Raw genomic sequence first — 24,919 nt, forward strand, 5'->3', positions numbered from 1 at the left:
CTGCTTCGGGTAGGCGTGTGATCCCTCGCTGCCTCGGGTAGGCGTGTGATCCCTCGCTGCCTCGGGTAGGCGTGTGATCCCTCGCTGCCTCGGGTAGGCGTGTGATCCCTCGCTGCTTCGGGTAGGCGTGTGATCCCTCGGGTAGGCGTGTGATCCCTCGCTGCTTCGGGTAGGCGTGTGATCCCTCGCTGCCTCGGGTAGGCGTGTGATCCCTCGCTGCCTCGGGTAGGCGTGTGATCCCTCGCTGCCTCGGGTAGGCGTGTGATCCCTCGCTGCCTCGGGTAGGCGTGTGATCCCTCGCTGCCTCGGGTAGGCGTGTGATCCCTCGCTGCCTCGGGTAGGCGTGTGATCCCTCGCTGCCTCGGGTAGGCGTGTGATCCCTCGCTGCCTCGGGTAGGCGTGTGATCCCTCGCTGCCTCGGGTAGGCGTGTGATCCCTCGCTGCCTCGGGTAGGCGTGTGATCCCTCGCTGCCTCGGGTAGGCGTGTGATCCCTCGCTGCCTCGGGTAGGCGTGTGATCCCTCGCTGCCTCGGGTAGGCATGTGATCCCTCGCTGCCTCGGGTAGGCGTGTGATCCCTCGCTGCCTCGGGTAGGCGTGTGATCCCTCGCTGCCTCGGGTAGGCGTGTGATCCCTCGCTGCCTCGGGTAGGCGTGTGATCCCTCGCTGCCTCGGGTAGGCGTGTGATCCCTCGCTGCCTCGGGTAGGCGTGTGATCCCTTGCTGCCTCGGGTAGGCGTGTGATCCCTCGCTGCCTCGGGTAGGCGTGTGATCCCTCGCTGCCTCGGGTAGGCGTGTGATCCCTCGCTGCCTCGGGTAGGCGTGTGATCCCTCGCTGCCTCGGGTAGGCGTGTGATCCCTCGCTGCCTCGGGTAGGCGTGTGATCCCTCGCTGCCTCGGGTAGGCGTGTGATCCCTCGCTGCCTCGGGTAGGCGTGTGATCCCTCGCTGCCTCGGGTAGGCGTGTGATCCCTCGCTGCCTCGGGTAGGCGTGTGATCCCTTGCTGCCTCGGGTAGGCGTGTGATCCCTCGCTGCCTCGGGTAGGCGTGTGATCCCTCGCTGCCTCGGGTAAGCTGTGATCCCTCGCTGCCTCGGGTAGGCGTGTGATCCCTCGCTGCCTCGGGTAGGCGTGTGATCCCTCGCTGCCTCGGGTAGGCGTGTGATCCCTCGCTGCCTCGGGTAGGCGTGTGATCCCTCGCTGCCTCGGGTAGGCGTGTGATCCCTCGCTGCCTCGGGTAGGCGTGTGATCCCTCGCTGCCTCGGGTAGGCGTGTGATCCCTCGCTGCCTCGGGTAGGCGTGTGATCCCTCGCTGCCTCGGGTAGGCTGTGATCCCTCGCTGCCTCGGGTAGGCTGTGATCCCTCGCTGCCTTGGGTAGGCTGTGATCCCTCGCTGCCTTGGGTAGGCGTGTGATCCCTCGCTGCCTTGAATAGGCGTGTGATCCCTCACTGCCTCGGGTATGTGTGTGAGTGATCCCTCGCTGCCTCGGGTAGGCGCGTGTGATCCCTCTCTGCCTCGGGTATGTGTGTGAGTGATCCCTCACTGCCTCGGGTATGTGTGTGAGTGATCCCTCGCTGCCTCGGGTAGGCGCGTGTGATCCCTCGCTGCCTTGAATAGGCGTGTGTGATCCCTCGCTGCCTTGAATAGGCGTGTGATCCCTCACTGCCTCGGGTATGTGTGTGAGTGATCCCTCGCTGCCTCGGGTAGGCGCGTGTAATCCCTCGCTGCCTCTGGTAGGCGCGTGTGATCCCTCGCTGCCTCGGGTAGGCGCGTGTGATCCCTCACTGCCTCTGGTAGGCGCGTGTGATCCCTCGCTACTTGTAAAATGCTTTATTCATACATGATCTGTTCAGTTTTGCTTTCCCATCCTCTGTTCTTGTGAAACACTTTTTTCCTTTGCTTTAATCACCTGACACCACTGATTCCTTTGTTACTAGCAGCCTCTCTGACCTAAAATAACTTTTACTTTTGCTTCACTTAATCCCTTGGGCACGAGGCTTTACATGTTGTTGTTTAGTACAGCTCCTGCACAGTCTACATTCCATCGATGAGAATGTGGTACAGCTTGTTACCTCTTAGTCTAACAAGATAACTCACTTCTTATAAGATCCTGCATCGGCGGTGATCTTATAAAACCTCTCTTTAATAACCTGAACTTGCTGAATCATATTTGGCAAAATGCCTTACAGGAAAACTCTCTGATTAAAAAAATAATAATAATAAAAATAAGATGGATATTTGTGTGATACACAATATCTGATTTATTTAAAACCATTTGGCTGTCACAAGTCTATGAAATGTACTTGGTGCCATTTTAACAGCCAAAGTGTAAAACTTTATAGTAACGACACAGTATTATTTTTCTAACAAGGTGTAAGACAGTGACTCCTTTTTTTTTGCATTATGTTATATACATCGCTACATAAAATAATTGTTTATCCATTGCAAAGTGGTTAAGCACAAAGTTAAGGCTTCACTTTCTGTGATTTTATTTATATATTTATTTATATATATATATGTGTGTGTGTGTGTGTGTGTATATATATATATATATATATATATATATATATATATATTAAATTAATCAAGGGTTAGGGAGAGAAATATAGTGATCAAGCACCTGTGTTATCACTTTTAGGTAAATTGCCTGAAACAATAATATAAACCTGGATAGCGCTAGCTAAGCCAGGTCCTGGTGCAGACCCCAAAATTTTATAATAGTTCAAATATATTTATATAAGTAAATATATGTTACTCACAGCAGAGCTATACGAGATGCTATGTTGAAAGTAGGGGATTGCAGCACTCAGAATAACTTCTCAAAATCTAATATGTAGAAAAAAGCTGTAACATTGTATCAAAACAGAGGCTCACACACAGGTGGTCCAATTAATGTGTAACGCATTTATTAATACAAGTTATCCTAAACCCAAATGTGCCACTGCAGTGGAAACCTGAATAAGTAACTATACTCATGAATGGTAGGTACAAAGTAATGACATTCTCAATGTTGCACAAAATAAATCAATAAGACAAAGCATTGGGAATCAAAATGAAACTGAAACAAAAATGTCCCAAAGTAACAAAAAGTTCCACAAATATATTGGTTATAATGTAGATATCTTATTAGCAATTGCAACATATGAGCTCATCCAAAAACGGTACCGTTATTTAAGAACCAGCTGACTGATTCGAGGTAAAAGCGTCCTAAGTCAGCAAATGTAAATCATGAGTGCTTGATAGTAACAACAGGCTTTTTCCAAAAGACGGCAAATGAGGATAAAGGAAAACGTATACAACCTCTTCCAGGTAAGGATAGGTTCCAGGCAGCAAAGACCGGGTTTCTTTAGGCACAAACTTGAAGCATACATATGTAGTGAGCCAGGACTTAGCATCCGGCTTCTGTCTCACCCAGATTTCTCGTCCGGTTCCTTATCACCTTTACTTGTGCAAGCTGAACTTTGAGATTCTTTACTGGGTAGATCCACTTTCATTCGCCTCTGCCAAATTTCTTCCAGAAACTTAGTGTTATCAATCAACACCAATCCAGGCTGGAACCTATCCTTACCTGGAAGAGGTTGTATACGTTTTCCTTTATCCTCATTTGCCGTCTTTTGGAAAAAGCCTGTTGTTACTATCAAGCACTCATGATTTACATTTGCTGACTTAGGAGGACGCTTTTACCTCGAATCAGTCAGCTGGTTCTTAAATAACGGTACCGTTTTTTGGATGAGCTCATATGTTGCAATTGCTAATAAGATATCTACATTATAACCAATATATTTGTGGAACTTTTTGTTAATTTGGGACATTTTTGTTTCATTTTGATTCCCAATGCTTTGTCTTATTGATTTATTTTGTGCAACATTGAGAATGTCATTATTTTGTACCTACCATTCATGAGTATAGTTACTTATTCAGGTTTCCACTGCAGTGGCACATTTGGGTTTAGGATAACTTGTATTAATAAATGCGTTACACATTAATTGGACCACCTGTGTGTGAGCCTCTGTTTTGATACAATGTTACAGCTTTTTTCTACATATTAGATTTTGAGAAGTTATTCTGAGTGCTGCAATCCCCTACTTTCAACATAGCATCTCGTATAGCTCTGCTGTGAGTAACATATATTTACTTATATAAATATATTTGAACTTATATATATATATATATATATATATATATATATATATATTTTAATTCTTCTCTCTTCTCTCTCTCTCTCATATTATGTTCAGGTGTTTCAGCAAGCCACACCCATTGCTAACAGGTGCATAAAATCCAGCAAATAGCCATGACCTCTCCATTGTATCCTAGCTCAGAGACTTTAAACATTGCACTATCATAAGTGCCACAAGTCAGTTTGTACAAATCACTTATCTGTTGTATCACTAACAGAGTTCCCACCTGCCTCTAGAAGCAGTGTCAGCACAAGAATTGTGCATTGGGAGCTTCATGAAAAGGGTTTCCATGGCTAAACAGCTGTACACAAACCTCACATCCACGTGCACAATGCCAGGCGTCAGCTCTGTGTTTGTTGATTTATTTATTTTGTATTATCTCTAAAGGCGCACAAGTGTAATGGTCTGTAATATTTGTGTGTATTAACATATATATACATTCAGGAATAGTAGAAGGTAAAGTGATGGTAAAGTTGGGCTGTGTGGAATAGGTAGTTAGCTTAAATACAATATATATAATAAAGTTGCTAAGTTTATTTTTATTTTTTTATTTAGTCCTAAATATTTTAAGCTTGTATATTAGTTCTAGCTCCTTACCGCTCCTTCCTCCATCCCTTTCAATTTCCAAGTTTAGTGATTCTGTGACGTAGAGATTGGAACCACCCGTTCTCTACGTAGGCATCCAAGCTCGCTCCTGCGATCAGGATAAAATATTCATTCAAAAATAATAAGAAATACACTTTCATTATTTATTTTCCTCCCCTTTTCCGATAATTTAACTGAAAATTGTGAATTTCCAAATCTGAGTACTGGAAGTGCAAGTTGCAGACTTCACAAACCTAACCCTGCTACAAATCCGTTTCTTATTGGCCTCAGCAGAGATGATCAAATAAGGACCTGCAAAACAATGTAAGGTTTTCTAACAGAATGACAGTGAGTAGCCCTATCTGCTTCTTATTGGCTCCTTCAAATGTGGGAAGTGGTGAGCAGTTTGGCCTTTGAAAAACTATTGCAGCAAACAAGGTGTTAATGTATTCACATTGTTGTAACATTTTTTTCTCCAACATAGGTGTGTCCGGTCCACGGCGTCATCCTTACTTGTGGGATATTCTCTTCCCCAACAGGAAATGGCAAAGAGCCCAGCAAAGCTGGTCACATGATCCCTCCTAGGCTCCGCCTACCCCAGTCATTCTCTTTGCCGTTGTACAGGCAACATCTCCACGGAGATGGCTTAGAGTTTTTTAGTGTTTAACTGTAGTTTTTATTATTCAATCAAGAGTTTGTTATTTTGAAATAGTGCTGGTATGTACTATTTACTCAGAAACAGAAAAGAGATGAAGATTTCTGTTTGTATGAGGAAAATGATTTTAGCAACCGTAACTAAAATCCATGGCTGTTCCACACAGGACTGTTGAGAGCAATTAACTTCAGTTGGGGGAACAGTGTGCAGTCTCTTGCTGCTTGAGGTATGACACATTCTAACAAGACGATGTAATGCTGGAAGCTGTCATTTTCCCTATGGGATCCGGTAAGCCATGTTTATTACGATCGTAAATAAGGGCTTCACAAGGGCTTATTAAGACTGTAGACTTTTTCTGGGCTAAATCGATTCATTATTAACACATATTTAGCCTTGAGGAATCATTTTATCTGGGTATTTTGATATAATAATATCGGCAGGCACTGTATTAGACACCTTATTCCTTAGGGGCTTTCCCAAAGCATAAGCAGAGCCTCATTTTCGCGCCGGTGTGGCGCACTTGTTTTTGAGAGGCATGGCATGCAGTCGCATGTGAGAGGAGCTCTGATACTTAGAAAAGACTTTCTGAAGGCGTCATTGGTATCGTATTCCCCTTTGGGCTTGGTTGGGTCTCAGCAAAGCAGATACCAGGGACTGTAAAGGGGTTAAAGTTTAAAACGGCTCCGGTTCCGTTATTTTAAGGGTTAAAGCTTCCAAATTTGGTGTGCAATACTTTTAAGGCTTTAAGACACTGTGGTGAAAATTTGATAAATTTTGAACAATTCCTTCATGTTTTTTCGCAATTGCAGTAATAAAGTGTGTTCAGTTTAAAATTTAAAGTGACAGTAACGGTTTTATTTTAAAACGTTTTTGTACTTTGTTATCAAGTTTATGCCTGTTTAACATGTCTGAACTACCAGATAGACTGTGTTCTGAATGTGGGGAAGCCAGAATTCCTATTCATTTAAATAAATGTGATTTATGTGATAATGACAATGATGCCCAAGATGATTCCTCAAGTGAGGGGAGTAAGCATGGTACTGCATCATTCCCTCCTTCGTCTACACGAGTCTTGCCCACTCAGGAGGCCCCTAGTACATCTAGCGCGCCAATACTACTTACTATGCAACAATTAACGGCTGTAATGGATAATTCTGTCAAAAACATTTTAGCCAAAATAAACACTTGTCAGCGTAAGCGCGGCTGCTCTGTTTTAGATACTGAAGAGCATGACGACGCTGATATTAATATCTCTGAAGGGCCCCTAACCCAGTCTGATGGGGCCAGGGAGGTTTTGTCTGAGGGAGAAATTACTGATTCAGGGAACATTTCTCAACAGGCTGAACCTGATGTGATTGCATTTAAATTTAAGTTGGAACATCTCCGCATTCTGCTTAAGGAGGTATTATCCACTCTGGATGATTGTGACAAGTTGGTCATCCCAGAGAAACTATGTAAAATGGACAAGTTCCTAGAGGTGCCGGGGCTCCCAGAAGCTTTTCCTATACCCAAGCGGGTGGCGGACATTGTTAATAAAGAATGGGAGAGGCCAGGTATTCCTTTCGTCCCTCCCCCCATATTTAAAAAATTGTTTCCTATGGTCGACCCCAGAAAGGACTTATGGCAGACAGTCCCCAAGGTCGAGGGAGCGGTTTCCACTTTAAACAAACGCACCACTATACCCATAGAGGATAGTTGTGCTTTCAAAGATCCTATGGATAAAAAATTAGAAGGTTTGCTTAAAAAGATGTTTGTTCAGCAGGGTTACCTTCTACAACCAATTTCATGCATTGTCCCTGTCGCTACAGCCGCATGTTTCTGGTTCGATGAGCTGATAAAGGCGGTCGATAGTGATTCTCCTCCTTATGAGGAGATTATGGACAGAATCAATGCTCTCAAATTGGCTAATTCTTTCACCCTCGACGCCACTTTGCAATTGGCTAGGTTAGCGGCTAAGAATTCTGGGTTTGCTATTGTGGCGCGCAGAGCGCTTTGGTTGAAATCTTGGTCGGCTGATGCGTCTTCCAAGAACAAGCTACTTAACATTCCTTTCAAGGGGAAAACGCTGTTTGGCCCTGACTTGAAAGAGATTATCTCTGATATCACTGGGGGTAAGGGCCACGCCCTTCCTCAGGATCGGCCTTTCAAGGCAAAAAATAAACCTAATTTTCGTCCCTTTCGTAGAAACGGACCAGCCCAAGGTGCTACGTCCTCTAAGCAAGAGGGTAATACTTCTCAAGCCAAGCCAGCTTGGAGACCAATGCAAGGCTGGAACAAAGGAAAGCAGGCCAAGAAACCTGCCACTGCTACCAAGACTGCATGAAATGTTGGCCCCCGATCCGGGACCGGATCTGGTGGGGGGCAGACTCTCTCTCTTCGCTCAGGCTTGGGCAAGAGATGTTCTGGATCCTTGGGCGCTAGAAATAGTCTCCCAAGGTTATCTTCTGGAATTCAAGGGACTTCCCCCAAGGGGGAGGTTCCACAGGTCTCAGTTGTCTTCAGACCACATAAAAAGACAGGCATTCTTACATTGTGTAGAAGACCTGTTAAAAATGGGAGTGATTCATCCTGTTCCATTAAGAGAACAAGGGATGGGGTTCTACTCCAATCTGTTCATAGTTCCCAAAAAAGAGGGAACGTTCAGACCAATCTTAGATCTCAAGATCTTAAACAAGTTTCTCAAGGTTCCATCATTCAAGATGGAAACCATTCGAACTATTCTTCCTTCCATCCAGGAAGGTCAATTCATGACCACGGTGGATTTAAAGGATGCGTATCTACATATTCCTATCCACAAGGAACATCATCGGTTCCTAAGGTTCGCATTCCTGGACAAACATTACCAGTTCGTGGCGCTTCCTTTCGGATTAGCCACTGCTCCAAGGATTTTCACAAAGGTACTAGGGTCCCTTCTAGCTGTGCTAAGACCAAGGGGCATTGCTGTAGTACCTTACTTGGACGACATTTTGATTCAAGCGTCGTCCCTTCCTCAAGCAAAGGCTCACACGGACATTGTCCTGGCCTTTCTCAGATCTCACGGATGGAAAGTGAACGTGGAAAAGAGTTCTCTATCCCCGTCAACAAGGGTTCCCTTCTTGGGAACAATTATAGACTCCTTAGAAATGAGGATTTTTCTAACAGAGGCCAGAAAAACAAAACTTCTAGACTCTTGTCGGATACTTCATTCCGTTCCTCTTCCTTCCATAGCTCAGTGCATGGAAGTGATCGGGTTGATGGTGGCGGCAATGGACATAGTTCCTTTTGCGCGCATTCATCTAAGACCATTACAACTGTGCATGCTCAGTCAGTGGAATGGGGACTATACAGACTTGTCTCCGAAGATACAAGTAAATCAGAGGACCAGAGACTCACTCCGTTGGTGGCTGTCCCTGGACAACCTGTCACAAGGGATGACATTCCGCAGACCAGAGTGGGTCATTGTCACGACCGACGCCAGTCTGATGGGCTGGGGCACGGTCTGGGGATCCCTGAAAGCTCAGGGTCTTTGGTCTCGGGAAGAATCTCTTCTACCGATAAATATTCTGGAACTGAGAGCGATATTCAATGCTCTCAAGGCTTGGCCTCAGCTAGCGAGGGCCAAGTTCATACGGTTTCAATCAGACAACATGACAACTGTTGCGTACATCAACCATCAGGGGGGAACAAGGAGTTCCCTAGCGATGGAAGAAGTGACCAAAATCATTCTATGGGCGGAGTCTCACTCCTGCCACCTGTCTGCTATCCACATCCCAGGAGTGGAAAATTGGGAAGCGGATTTTCTGAGTCGTCAGACATTGCATCCGGGGGAGTGGGAACTCCATCCGGAAATCTTTGCCCAAGTCACTCAGCTGTGGGGCATTCCAGACATGGATCTGATGGCCTCTCGTCAGAACTTCAAAGTTCCTTGCTACGGGTCCAGATCCAGGGATCCCAAGGCGGCTCTAGTGGATGCACTAGTAGCACCTTGGACCTTCAAACTAGCTTATGTGTTCCCGCCCTTTCCTCTCATCCCCAGGCTGGTAGCCAGGATCAATCAGGAGAGGGCGTCGGTGATCTTGATAGCTCCTGCGTGGCCACGCAGGACTTGGTATGCAGATCTGGTGAATATGTCATCGGCTCCACCTTGGAAGCTACCTTTGAGACGAGACCTTCTTGTTCAGGGTCCGTTCGAACATCCGAATCTGGTTTCACTCCAGCTGACTGCTTGGAGATTGAACGCTTGATTTTATCGAAGCGAGGGTTCTCAGATTCTGTTATCGATACTCTTGTTCAGGCCAGAAAGCCTGTAACTAGAAAGATTTACCACAAAATTTGGAAAAAATATATCTGTTGGTGTGAATCTAAAGGATTCCCTTGGGACAAGGTTAAGATTCCTAGGATCCTATCCTTCCTTCAAGAAGGATTGGAAAAAGGATTATCTGCAAGTTCCCTGAAGGGACAGATTTCTGCCTTGTCGGTGTTACTTCACAAAAAACTGGCTGCTGTGCCAGATGTTCAAGCTTTTGTTCAGGCTCTGGTTAGAATTAAGCCTGTTTACAAACCTTTGACTCCTCCTTGGAGTCTCAATTTAGTTCTTTCAGTTCTTCAGGGGGTTCCGTTTGAACCCTTGCATTCCGTTGATATTAAATTATTATCTTGGAAAGTTTTGTTTTTAGTTGCAATTTCTTCTGCCAGAAGAGTTTCAGAATTATCTGCTCTGCAGTGTTCTCCTCCTTATCTGGTGTTCCATGCAGATAAGGTGGTTTTACGTACTAAACCTGGTTTTCTTCCAAAAGTTGTTTCTAACAAAAACATTAACCAGGAGATTATCGTACCTTCTCTGTGTCCGAAACCAGTTTCAAAGAAGGAACGTTTGTTGCACAATTTGGATGTTGTTCGCGCTCTAAAATTCTATTTAGATGCTACAAAGGATTTTAGACAAACATCTTCCTTGTTTGTTGTTTATTCCGGTAAAAGGAGAGGTCAAAAAGCAACTTCTACCTCTCTCTCTTTTTGGATTAAAAGCATCATCAGATTGGCTTACGAGACTGCCGGACGGCAGCCTCCCGAAAGAATCACAGCTCATTCCACTAGGGCTGTGGCTTCCACATGGGCCTTCAAGAACGAGGCTTCTGTTGATCAGATATGTAGGGCAGCGACTTGGTCTTCACTGCACACTTTTACCAAATTTTACAAGTTTGATACTTTTGCTTCTTCTGAGGCTATTTTTGGGAGAAAGGTTTTGCAAGCCGTGGTGCCTTCCATTTAGGTGACCTGATTTGCTCCCTCCCGTCATCCGTGTCCTAAAGCTTTGGTATTGGTTCCCACAAGTAAGGATGACGCCGTGGACCGGACACACCTATGTTGGAGAAAACAGAATTTATGTTTACCTGATAAATTACTTTCTCCAACGGTGTGTCCGGTCCACGGCCCGCCCTGGTTTTTTAATCAGGTCTGATAATTTATTTTCTTTAACTACAGTCACCACGGTACCATATGGTTTCTCCTATGCAAATATTCCTCCTTAACGTCGGTCGAATGACTGGGGTAGGCGGAGCCTAGGAGGGATCATGTGACCAGCTTTGCTGGGCTCTTTGCCATTTCCTGTTGGGGAAGAGAATATCCCACAAGTAAGGATGACGCCGTGGACCGGACACACCGTTGGAGAAAGTAATTTATCAGGTAAACATAAATTCTGTTTTTCTATGCTAATTTTTTGCAAGACCACATAAGTCTTGTAATTACACAGTGCTTAATATATCTGTCACTTTTATGATCTAGAGAGAGTCTCAGATCCTGGATTGTTGCTGTAACTATGGGAAAAGAAGGCAACAGCTGAATCCCAGATCTGAGCGGTTATTTTTCACTCTGTACAATTAAACATGACTGTATTCCCTGCAGATGTAATTAGCATATCAGTTTTTAAGCTTACCATCCCCATGACAATAAGCTGTCAGAGACGCACTTCAATTGAGTGTGATGGCTCAGCGATACAGCATCTGATAGGCTACATTTGAAAATAGAGTATCGGAACAAAGTATGTTTATAGGATGCACAAATGCTGTTTTTAAAGGGACAGTCTAGACCACTGGTTTTCAAACCTGTCCTCAGGCTTCCCTAATGGGCCAGATTTTGAGGATATCTGAACTAGAGCACAGGTGAAATAATCAGCGGATTAGTAAACATGTTTATTGGTGGATGAATTTATCCACCAATTAGCAAGAACAACCCAGGTTGTTCAACAAAAATGGGCCGGTATCTAAACTTACATTCTTGCTTTTCAAATGAAGACACCAAGAGAATGAGGAACATTTGCTAATAGGAGTAAATTAGAAAGTTGCTTAAAATTGCCTGCTCTATCTGAATCACAAATGAAAAAAATTTGGGTTCAGTGTCCCTTTAAGTTTCTCCAATCACGATCGTCTTTTAAATAAGTTTTCCTACTCACACGTGCTGATTTGTGCATGTGCAATTTGAAATAGCTAACTGAGAAATATTAAACGTGCACTGCTAAACTGTCATACAAGCAAACCGCTTACTGGACAAGAAGTAAGCCGTGGGAGGAGCTTGGTGGCCATTTTCATCAGCTAACAAACTATTATTATTTAAAAGTTTAATTTACTTTTTTTTTTTACAAATTTATAGATGTGAAACCTGTTTCAAGATCCAACAATAAGTAATGAAAAAGTATTGGGTCTAGACTGTCCCTTTTATTAGTTTATTCTTAAACTCTGAGATTAGAATTTTGTGCACATGCCTGGTGCCAGTTTTGGAGTCTAGTCACCCACTAATTGGTGTGCTGAAATTATGCACCATGCACAAGCTTCACTGTTAAAGGCATAGTAGACATTGCTATTTACTGTAGTGTATTACAGGCACGGCAGTACATAGATCATGTGTAATTTGGGTGGGGTTATAAATGTGCATTATAAAGATTTTTGAGCCCCCAGGTAAAGCTCTTTCTGCTGTAAGTTTGCCGGCGGCACAGACAGTCAGCTGTTGCACTGCTTGTTCAACTGATTGTAAGCTTTAAATTTAGCAACTGTAGCTTTAAATCTGAGCAACCAGTCACACAGCATCAACAGAAAGTGCTCAACTAGTACAGAGAATATTAGCTTCAGATTACATTCAAACAGATTTTATTAAATATTTTTCAAGAAAAAAAACCAACATATTTAAATTATGCGTAGGCATGAGCGAATGTTTTGCAATATTTGTAAATGTAATCAAATTTTGACACGTTTGTTTTGAATGCTTGAACAACATTCATTTTATGTAATAGTATTTCTAATGCTTTCGAATTATGCAATATTCAAATTCGAAAATTACTACTGTATATATTCATAATAGTATTTCTAATGCTCTCTTTAAATGTAATATTCAAATTATGCAATATTCGAAATAGAAACATTTGAATTTATATATTTGTATCTATTATCTATCAATTTACTAAATTCCCTACCAAATGAACTATTGAACTTCTTAATAGTACTTGTTTAAGCGAATGTTACATTCGAAATTTTGAATGTGGATATTCGATTTCATTATGAACATTTGAAAACTTAAAGTAACATACGATTACCGAATTTTAATGGATTTTCATTCTTATCAACATTCAGTTTTCCAAAACGAATGTCCACAGGACTATTTGCTCTACCAAACAAATTACACTTTCAGCACATTTGCCCATCCCTAATTATGCACTTCCATATGAATCACATAAAATGTTTGAGAAGACATTCTAGCACAGAATTGCTTAAAGGGACAGTCTACACCAAAATTGTTATTGTTTAAAAAAGATAGATAACGCCTTTACTACCCATTCCCCAGCTTTGTACAACCAACATTGTTATATTAATATACTTTATAACATTTAAACCTCTAAATTTCTGCCAGTTTCTAAGCATGCTACATGCTTTTTTATTAGCTTTTCACAAGAGATTGCTAATTCATGTTAGCCGTATAGATAACATTGTGCTCTCTCCTGTGGACACAGCGCTAATTGGCTAAAATGCAAGTCAATTGATTATACATAAAAAGTCATGTGATCAGGGGGCAGTCTGCAGAGGCTTTGATACAAGGTAATCACAGAGGTAAAAAGTATATTTCTATAACTGTTGGTTGTGCAAAACTGGGGAATGGGTAATAAAGGGATTATCTATCTTTTTAAACAATAAACATTTTGAAGTTGACTGTTGCTTTATTATGGTACATAAATATATTTTATCCTTTGCTGTTTAATAGGACACAGGGTGTGCCTTTGGAGAACTATCTAAGAGTTATTCACAATCCCAAGGCCACCTGCTGTCTGTCACTGTTTAAACTATACCTTTTACGACACCTAAGATAAAAAGTATGACTAAATTAACCATTTATAAACCACTTTAAACACCTTGAGATTTTTTATAAATGTTTTGTTATGTGAAATATTAACTTTGCAATATATTTTCATTACCCCACCCCTCCCCTCCTCTCTCTTCATTTTATTTAGCTCTGTAAATTGAACAATTTTGAATTCTCAGGACTTGGAATACCATATCAAGGCTAACCCTGCTACAGACATGTCCCTAATTTGCTTTATCAGATAACAGCTGCAAAACAATGCACTTTAAACTAACTTTATGACACTGACCAGCCTTGTTGTCTGCATATTATACCCCAGATTGGCTGCTTCTAATAAAGCAAATTATGGGTGGAGTTTGGCTATTGAAAAATGATTGCAGTAAAAGATTGTTAATTTTATTTTAATAACATTTAGACTTGGCTGATATGTTATTCTATAGCATCACCACAGAAATATCTTGTAATTACAAGGTGTTTACTGTCCCTTTAACAAACCCGCTATAAATACACAGTAACATAATGCCATAGAAACTCATTTAGGATGAGTCTTTGGAAAATATAGGTTTAATATACTACAAAGTATGCTTCAGTCATCAGCTTTGAGTTTATTGTGTGTTATTGCTAAACCAGAGTAGCAACTAAGACACTTGTGACACTAGATACAGATCATTCCATGTCATAAAGTAGCCAGGAAATTATTTACCAAAATGTGTTGCTAGATTGAAATTCAGCCAAATCTGAGTCACGATCCCCAGACTGCTGCTCAACCAGACTGAGCAGGAAGATGTGGAAGTTTTGTTTTAAAATAAATATTTATTGCTGTGTTTTTTTCTTAATCTTAGGAAAGCTTTGTGCCCCTGCAAATCCGCATATATTGGATTTACCAACAAGTGGTTGAAGATGACAAATCATTTGTTGCTAAATAGAATTAAATCATAGCAAACCACTAATTATATATAGTGAAAATATCTTTAAATTGCATTCTAATGTAGAAATAAAATGGTTTATTTAATTAGCAAATTTTATATTAAAATAAATTAATATTCTTAATGTAATTATAACCTGCAATGTAGTCAAAGTTGTGCAACCAATCACAGTTCAGTGCAAATAAGGATACTGCTGATAAGGCAATGCAGGACAGCATATGTATGTATGCCTTCTCTAATTATTGGCCTTATCTGGACAACACAGTGAAGAAAATAAATTTTAGTCTTCAGATACATATATTCTCTACAAAGGACAACAAAAAAGTAATACAGCATGAAGTTGTAGTTTCATGCTATATAAATATATCTAAATAACCGCATGTTATAGTATATCCTTTTGGAAAGTTTCTGCAAAGGATACATAGTCAATCTAATAATTAGAAGACAATGTTGATATTTATTATTATTGTTATTATTATTATTACACTATTGCTAGTTTATAACAACTTCTGTAAAAGGTTAAACACATAGGTAAAGTCGGCTCCCGAACAGCAATGCAATACTGGGAGCTTGCTCAACACATCAGGCGAGCCAATCACAACAGACAAATGTGTGTTACAACCAATCACCAGCTAGCTCCCAGCAGTGTATTGCTGCTCCTGAACCTACTTACCCGTTTTTCAACAAAGGATACCAAAAGAACAAAGTAAGTTTGATAATATGAGTAATTTTGAGTTCTGTATCTGAACCATTTAAAGGACAATGCAGGGGTTAAACATGGTTATGTGCAAGCGATAGTGCAATAATAAAATGCACTGACATCATTAGAAAATTTTTCTTTTAGAACTTTTACACCCCTTTAAAATTTAGATAGGGCGGGCACGCAGCTAGAATAGTTTGCTGAAACGATTGTATAATTAAAGAGACTTGTAAAGCAATTGTATTTCTTATAGGCATAATATATATCAGCAGTGTTAAACACTGTATTTTTATAAAAAGATTTTTATACCGAAATCTATAAATTTATATAGATTTAAAGGGACATTACAGCTTAAATTGGAATCCACATAGATGCATTTCAGTCTTGAATAGAAGCATTTTTTATATAAATGTATTAGCCAAAATGCTTTTAATAAAAGCTGTAGCTGTTTCAAAAGTGTATTTCAGTATGCACCGTGCACCAGCATTTTAATGACAGCACTCGCTCAGTCTAATGTGCTTGTACCATCCGGTAATGACTCTATTTGTTAATTGCTGACATGATACAAACCCCACTGGCACTCTGAGCAGCTGCAGTATGTAAAATGCTGGTGCACTGAGAATATCTCGTTATGCTGCACATGCAGAGAAAAATGCTAACACTAAAACAGTGATACATTTTACTAGAAGCATTTTTGCCAGTACAATGATATTGCAAATATGGTTCTATTCAAAGATGCAATAAATATATGTGCAAAATTTACATTTTGACCGGAATGTCCCTTTAAAGTTGCTGGGGGTTTTTTTTTGGGGGGGGAGGGGAAAAAAAGCACCATTTTCAGTTAATTGTGCTAAAAGCAGGAAGATACATAATGAAAACATTTTGCAGTGTTTTATTATTGAGCATTATTAATTATTTTACATGAAAATATATTTTGAGCTTAAAGGGACATTGTACACTAGATTTTTCTTTGCATAAATGTTTTGTAGATGATCCATTTATATTGCCCATCTGGTAGTGTTTTTGTAACAATGTATAGTTTTGCTTATATTAAAGAAATGTGTGCTGGTTTTTATACTCTTAACCAAGCCCCACAGTGACAGATGTATACACGTGGCGCATTTACAGACTCCTGCTGGCTCTTGTTTATCTGTCGTTTCATATGCAGGGAAGGGGGGAGTGTCTGATCTTTTTGTTTACCCAGTTCCTTTCAGTGGGTGTCCCAGCCTAACCTCATCAACAGTGCTAAACTGGGAGCGTCTTCAGTTTTTAAAAGGTTTTAAACTGGATGTTTACCTCAGTATCTGTGCATATTCTCTTTATAGTAGTGTATTACATGCAGCTATATAAAATTGGTGTATACTGTCCCTTTAATGTCCCTTTAAAACAACATTTTATAGTATTCATAGTATTCTTAGTAATTACTGCATGTTTTTATTTTGGTCTTTTTTTTTTTATGAGTCTGGCCTTTGTGTTTTAGATTGAAAGACGTCTAGACATCGTCCGATTGGTCTGCCACAATGCTCACAAGAAGCTCCTGGGCTGTTTGCAGGGTCAGCCCGGAACGGATTCTGACAAACGATATGTAAGTTTGGGGCTATGGTGTGGTCTGTGTGGGGCTCGTAAAATGCTGCAAAAACTCGCAACATTAAAGGACCACTCAATGCAGTAGAATTACAAATTAACAAGTGCTTAAAGGGACAGTCAACCCAAAATTTATAATAAGTCATTCCTATAAACGTGTTAACGATTATTATTTTGAACTATAGCCCAATTTAGTAACATAAAGCGTTTAAAAGTAATAGTACTTACTTTTGTCTCATCTAGCTGCTTAAAATGTCCGTAGGGAGATTAGGGAACTATAGAGGATTTTTGGCATTTTAGAATTATACACTAACTTATCAAATATGTATAGGTTAAAAAAATTACACTTCATTAAACATATATGCGAATGGACAAAACGGTAAATCAGACACCAATATGGAATCTTACAGATGGGTATGTGCACTTCCAAACTCTCTATGAATCAATATTCCATAATAGGTGTCTTAAATTAAAAACATGAGGGCCGTGTGGACCAGGGGGTAGTGTGGGTTATCAGCTATATTAGTAATATAGGATTGATATAGAGGAGCTAGTGTAACAGCTATCTGTATATCACAGTGTCACTCAGAAACCTGTTCAAATGCAGACATCCTATGTGCTCAGGCAACCTCCTTTGATTGAACAAAGTCAGCCGATTTCTAGCTCATTTCCTCAATGGTAACTTCATACAGACTCAAATATACACAGCACGTACGTGTTAATGGCGAATGAGACCTACATATATATTTCTATGTTGATTGGTTTAATAACTCCAATAAAATCAATTGTAGAAATGAGAGATTGATATCTCACAATCTGGTAGCTATAACCTTATGCTATTAATTATATTTTGTGTTATTGTTGTATCCCATTGTTAGCAGATTTATTACAAGGGGATAGGTCATAAAGTGTTTTTGCTATGTAGTAGTTTACATCTTCGGCATATCTTTCCCAGAATTTGTCTGTTAACCGAATATTTTACCAGTTAGTACATGTATGTTACACATTATACAATTAACATAGCGCTATTTCATTACTAGATCCCTTTTAACAATCACTCCAAATGCTGACAAAGTGTATCTACTGCAGTATCAATAAAAAAACGCTTGTTTGCAATGCTGAGTTGGACCACAGACGGATCCCCTTAGGCCACGCCCACCGATGCATTTCCGTCACGTTTTGACGCGTTAACAACTAATTTTTGCCCGTACACACTCCCATGTTTTGCACATGCGCAATGCGCCGATAACACTGTAGGGGGAAGTTTCAAAGAGGAACTGTAAATACGTTCTCAATCGATAGCAAGTTTATAGGAATGACTTATTCGAAATTTTAGGTTGACTGTCCATTTAATAAAAAGACAATGATTTAACACCTACTCTGAATTTCAAAGTAGTAGTAGATTCTTTTCTGACAAATTTATTTTTTCTCACATTTTCCAGCCCCCTGTGTCATATGACAGACATCAGCCAATCACAGACTAGTATAGTATTCCCTGTGAGCTTGTTTCCCAGAAAGTATGAATATAAAAAGAGTGCAAAATTTGATAATGTAAGTAAATTGGAAAGTGCTGCTCTATCTGAATCATAAAAGTTAATTTTGTCTTGAGTGTCCCTTTAACCATGGAGAGGCCGTAAACGTGACATTTTTCTTCTTCCTATTTAGATGTGCCAAACGTGCATTGTACAACAGATACTTCTTACTGATTATATGTTCCAGAATATTATAGAATTTTACCTTTGAATATACCGGCTTTTATTCTGAAGCAGGCAGTTCTGCCAACCACAAGTCGAGCACCTGCTCCAACTTGTTTTTAATAGCACATGCACTCTGAGCTGCCTCACATGCACATTCAAATCCATCTACCAATAACTTTTGCTATTGCACACTACATGTATGACTGTGTCTATATAAGAAGAAGAAAAAGTCACCTTTACTGCCCCTTTAATAGAGGGCAAGTGAGAGGTGAACCTCAAATATCAAAATTAATAAAGGGCCATTCTAGTTGGCTCTCATTTAAAAACACTAGTAATGCTGCAAGTCTGTTTTTAACCCTTGCAAAGATGATAAACCCATAGTTAAAGGGACAGTAAAGTCAAAATTAAACTCATTTTTCAGAGCATCCAAGTTTAAACAACTTTCCAATTTACTTCTGTTATCTAATTTGCTTTATTCTCTCTGTATCCTTTTTTTAAAAAGCATACCCAGGTAGGTTTAGGCGCTAGCTTCTGATTGGTGGATGCGTATATATGCCTTTTGTTATTTTCTCACCAGGTGTGTTCAGCTAGCTCACAGTAGTGTATAGATGCTTCTTCGACAAAGGATACCAAGAGAATAACGCAGATATGATAATAGAAGTCATTTGTTAAATATTGTATGTTCTATCTGAATCGTGAGAACCTTTTTGGGCTTTATGTCCCTTTAAAGCACTGTCAGGAGCCTCAGAAAAATGCTGGTTCCTGTGCGTAAGCTGCCACTGACCCATTCAGCAGTTGCAATCGCACGTGTATGTCATGTTACTACCACTGCTGATTGTCTCAGAGACCAGCATTTCTTTGCAGGTGTTAAACAGGTTATAAAATGATAGGCTTTAACAAATTTTCCCTTTAATGACCCTTTAAACATGACATTTAATACTCTTCAGCTAGGTGTCTTTTTCCAGGAATTCTTTATAAACTGTACCTGTGGAATGTAGTAACACACATCTGTGTATACATTTATCTAAACATGTGTTGATGCCCTGTGCTCTTCTGCAGAGGAAGCTACCACTTATGGGTGTATCCCAGTCCATGCAGGAAGGATGTACTCAGCTCAGTGACGAGACACTATTGGGGTAAGATTTCGTGCATCTCGCCGGCCATCTGCCTCACAGCGCCTTCTCTTTAACCTTTGGCCTTCATCACTGCAGGCAAAAGGAAAATATTTTCTTTAAATAAATATTTTTTTAAACCTTCTGTAATATAAACTTTGGTGTCTTGGAGAAAAAAATCTAAATGTTTGTATTTAAACTATAACAAAGCTTAGCAGTTATGTGACCCAACCCTACACATCCATACATTATAGACAAAGGTATGAGGATTAAAAAACGTATGACAAGATGATGTGCAGAAAGTGTTTTGCAATCATAAGCCCAGCAAATTTGTTTTAACCCTTTCCTGCCAGGGCTAAAGTGTCTACATCGGAACAACTGTTCCGATGTAGTCAAATTGAAATCACGCGATCGTGCACACGATTGCGAGATTTCAATTATTGGATCGGGTCTGGGGGGAGTCCCTATAACACTAGCAATGACCTCCAGACCGCAATCAAATCCAGGAAGCACAAAAGGCTTCAGGACAGCCATTGGCTATGACTTTCTATTCCGTCATAACGGCTCTAAAGCCCAGTGTAATTATGACGGAATAGAACGGCATAACGACATTAAAAGGTTAAAGGGACTTTACAATATCAGGGTGATTCTAGCGAAAGATCTCACACTATGATCTGGATTTGCAGAGATCTTAGTTGCTGGATTACGAATGGAGCCCTATTTATTGCTCCCACTTGTGTGCTAACTGCAGTAGAAATAAGCTTTTTGCGTGTGTCGGGTAGCGCGCATATTATAAGTTGAAAGTAAAAAAAAATTGCACGACCACTAAACCAACGTGCGCAAAAAGCTGAACTTCGAATATTGCAACCGCATTAACATATTTCCCTGTAGACTTTAATAGAGCACAAAAGTGGGAAAAAACTAACACCCTTACTCACGTGCAAACCCAATCGTGTTTATTTAAGTGCTCTAACCCGACATGAAATATTAATATTTCCCATTCCAATGTTCTTTACATTGAAAATATGTTCTATTTATTCATAAATACGTATTTATATATATATATATATATATATATATATATATATCATGTTTTTTTTGGTAAAATATATATCTACACATATGATTTGATTATATATAGGTATAGATATATACAGAAATATAGAGAAATATCTATTTAAAAATACTTTGGAATGTGAAATAGTTACAGTAGATACATAGTTAGACACTTTATTAAATATGAATATTGCATAAATGATTTTTCTCCAACATAGGTGTGTCCGGTCCACGGCGTCATCCTTACTTGTGGGATATTCTCTTCCCCAACAGGAAATGGCAAAGAGCCCAGCAAAGCTGGTCACATGATCCCTCCTAGGCTCCGCCTACCCCAGTCATTCTCTTTGCCGTTGTACAGGCAACATCTCCACGGAGATGGCTTAGAGTTTTTTAGTGTTTAACTGTAGTTTTTATTATTCAATCAAGAGTTTGTTATTTTAAAATAGTGCTGGTATGTACTATTTACTCAGAAACAGAAAAGAGATGAAGATTTCTGTTTGTATGAGGAAAATGATTTTAGCACCGTAACTAAAATCCATGGCTGTTCCACACAGGACTGTTGAGAGCAATTAACTTCAGTTGGGGGAACAGTGTGCAGTCTCTTACTGCTTGAGGTATGACACATTCTAACAAGACGATGTAATGCTGGAAGCTGTCATTTTCCCTATGGGATCCGGTAAGCCATGTTTATTAAGATAGTAAATAAGGGCTTCACAAGGGCTTATTAAGACTGTAGACTTTTTCTGGGCTAAATCGATTCATTATTAACACATATTTAGCCTTGAGGAATCATTTATTCTGGGTACTTTGATATGATTATATCGGCAGGCACTGTTTTAGACACCTTATTCTTTAGGGGCTTTCCCTAATCATAGTCAGAGCCTCATTTTCGCGCCGGTATGGCGCACTTGTTTTTGAGGACAGCATGGCATGCAGCTGCATGTGTGTGGAGCTCTGATACATAGAAAAGTCTTTCTGAAGGCATCATTTGGTATCGTATTCCCCTTTGGGCTTGGTTGGGTCTCAGCAAAGCAGATTCCAGGGACTGTAAAGGGGTTAAATATAAAAACGGCTCCGGTTCCGTTATTTTAAGGGTTAAAGCTTCCAAATTTGGTGTGCAATACTTTTAAGGCTTTAAGACACTGTGGTGAAATTTTGGTGAATTTTGAACAATTCCTTCATACTTTTTCGCAATTGCAATAATAAAGTGTGTTTAGTTTAAAATTTAAAGTGACAGTAACGGTTTTATTTTAAAACGTTTTTTGTGCTTTGTTATCAAGTTTATGCCTGTTTAACATGTCTGAACTACCAGATAGATTGTGTTCTGACTGTGGGGAAACCAAGGTTCCTTCTCATTTAACTATATGTTTTTTATGTCATAAAAAAATTTAGTAAAAATGATGCCCAAGATGATTCCTCAAGTGAGGGGAGTAAGCATGGTACTGCATCATCCCCTCCTTCGTCTACACCAGTCTTGCCCATACAGGAGGCCCCTAGTACATCTAGTGCGCCAATACTCCTTACTATGCAACATTTAACGGCTGTAATGGATAATTCTATCAAAAACATTTTAGCCAATATGCCCACTTATCAGCGAAAGCGCGACTGCTCTGTTTTAGAAAATTCTGTAGAGCATGAGAGCGCTGATGATATGGTTTCCGAAGGGCCCCTACACCAGTCTGAGGGGGCCAGGGAGGTTTTGTCTGAGGGAGAAATTTCAGATTCAGGAAACATTTCTCAACAAGCTGAACCTGATGTGATTACTTTTAAATTTAAGTTGGAACATCTCCGCGCTCTGCTTAAGGAGGTGTTATCCAATTTGGATGATTGTGATTATCTGGTCATTCCAGAACCACTATGTAAAATGGAAAAGTTCTTAGAGGCAGGGGCCCCCCGAAGCTTTTCCTATATCCAAGCGGGTGGCGTACATTGTTAGTAAAGAATGGGACAGGCCCGGTATACCTTTAGTACCTCCCCCCATATTTATAAAATTGTTTTCCTATAGTCGACCCCAGAAAGGACTGATGGCAGACAGTCCCCAAGGTCGAGGGGGCGGTTTCTACTCTACACAAGCGCGCCACTATACCCATAGAAGATAGTTGTGCTTTCCAAGATCCTATGGATAAAAAATTAGAAGGTCTGCTAAAGATGTTTGTTCAGCAAGGTTCCCTTCTACAACCAATTGCATGCATTGTCCCTGTCACTGCAGCCGCGTGTTTCTAGTTTGATGAGCTAGGAAAGGCGATTATTAGTAATTCTTCTTCTTATGAGGAGATTATGGACAGAATTCGTGCTCTTAAATTGGCTAATTCTTTCACCCTAGACGCCACCTTGCAATTGGCTAGGTTAGCGGCGAAAAAATTCTGGGTTTGCTATTGTGGCACAGAGCGCTTTGGTTAAAATCTTGGGCAGCGGATGCGTCTTCCAAGAACAAATTGCTTGACATTCCTTTCAAGGGGAAAACACTCTTTGGCCCTGACTTGAAAGAGATTATCTCTGATATCACTGGGGGCAAGGGCCACGCCCTTCCTCAGGATAGGTCTTTTCAAGACCAAAAATAAACCTAAGTTTCGTCCCTTTCGCAGAAACGGATCAGCCCCAAGGGCTACGTCCTCTAAGCAGGAAGGTAATACTTCTCAAGCCAATCCAGCCTGGAGACCTATGCAAGGCTGGAGCAAAGGAAAGCAGGCCAGGAAACCTGCCACTGCTACCAAGACAGCATGAAATGCGGGCCCCCGATCCGGGACCGGATCTGGTGGGGGGCAGACTCTCTCTCTTCGCTCAGGCTTGGGAAAGAGATGTTCTGGATCCTTGGGCGCTAGAAATAGTCTCCCAAGGTTATTCTCTGGAGTTCAAGGGGCTTCCTCCAAGGGGGAGGTTCCACAGGTCTCAGTTGTCTTCAGACCACATAAGAAGACAGGCATTCTTACATTGGGTAGAAGACCTGCTAAAAATGGGAGTGATTCATCCTGTTCCATTAGGAGAACAAGGGATGGGGTTCTACTCCAATCTGTTCATAGTTCCCAAAAAAGAGGGAACGTTCAGACCAATCTTAGATCTCAAGATCTTGAACAAGTTTCTCAAGGTTCCATCGTTCAAGATGGAAACCATTCGAACACTTCTTCCTTCCATCCAGGAAGGTCAATTCATGACCAAGGTGGATTTCAAGGATGCGTATCTACATATTCCTATCCACAAGGAACATCATCGGTTCCTAAGGTTTGCATTCCGGGACAAGCATTTCCAGTTCGTGGCATTTTCTTTCGGATTAGCCACTGCTCCTAGGATTTTCTCATAGGTACTAGGGTCCCTTCTGGCGGTGCTAAGACCAAGGGGCATTGCTGTAGTACCTTACTTGGACGACATTCTGATTCGAGCGTCGTCCCTTCCTCAAGTAAAGGCTCACACGGACATTGTCCTGGCCTTTCTCAGATCTCACGGATGGAAAGTGAACGTGGAAAAGAGTTCTCTATCTCCGTCAACGAGGGTTCCCTTCTTGGGAACTATAATAGACTCCTTAGAAATGAGGTTTTTTCTGACAGAAGCCAGAAAAACAAAACTTCTAGACTCTTGTCGGATACTTCATTCCGTTCCTCTTCCTTCCATAGCGCAGTGCATGGAAGTGATAGGTTTGATGGTAGCGGCAATGGACATAGTTCCTTTTGTGCGCATTCATCTAAGACCATTACAACTGTTCATGCTCAGTCAGTGGAATGGGGACTATTCAGACTTGTCTCCGAAGATACAAGTAAATCAGAGGACCAGAGACTCATTCCGTTGGTGGCTGTCCCTGGACAACCTGTCACAAGGGATGACCTTCCGCAGACCAGAGTGGGTCATTGTCACGACCGACGCCAGTCTGATGGGCTGGGGCGCGGTCTGGGGATCCCTGAAAGCTCAGGGTCTTTGGTCTCGGGTAGAACCTCTTCTACCGATAAATATTCTGGAACTGAGAGCGATATTCAATGCTCTCAAAGCTTGGCCTCAGCTAGCGAGGGCCAAGTTCATACATCAACCATCAGGGGGGAACAAGGAGTTCCCTAGCGATGGAAGAAGTGACCAAAATCATTCTATGGGCGGAGTCTCACTCCTGCCACCTGTCTGC

At 41.1% G+C, this 24,919-nt stretch overlaps 1 protein-coding gene across 3 annotated transcripts in view; it reads left to right on the forward strand.

The window, feature by feature from the left end:
• Window positions 1-24,919, forward strand: part of ARHGAP17 (Rho GTPase activating protein 17) — a 272,555-nt gene that overhangs the window by 162,594 nt on the left and 85,042 nt on the right. For all 3 annotated transcript variants that reach the window (XM_053695197.1, XM_053695198.1, XM_053695196.1), the window contains exons 3-4: window positions 16,846-16,950; window positions 19,706-19,782. In XM_053695197.1, coding sequence (XP_053551172.1) covers window positions 16,846-16,950; window positions 19,706-19,782 — 182 coding nt within the window. The remainder of the gene's footprint in view (window positions 1-16,845; window positions 16,951-19,705; window positions 19,783-24,919) is intronic.

This window comes from Bombina bombina, chromosome 11, assembly GCF_027579735.1.
Source record: "Bombina bombina isolate aBomBom1 chromosome 11, aBomBom1.pri, whole genome shotgun sequence".
Classification (NCBI taxonomy): domain Eukaryota; kingdom Metazoa; phylum Chordata; class Amphibia; order Anura; family Bombinatoridae; genus Bombina; species Bombina bombina.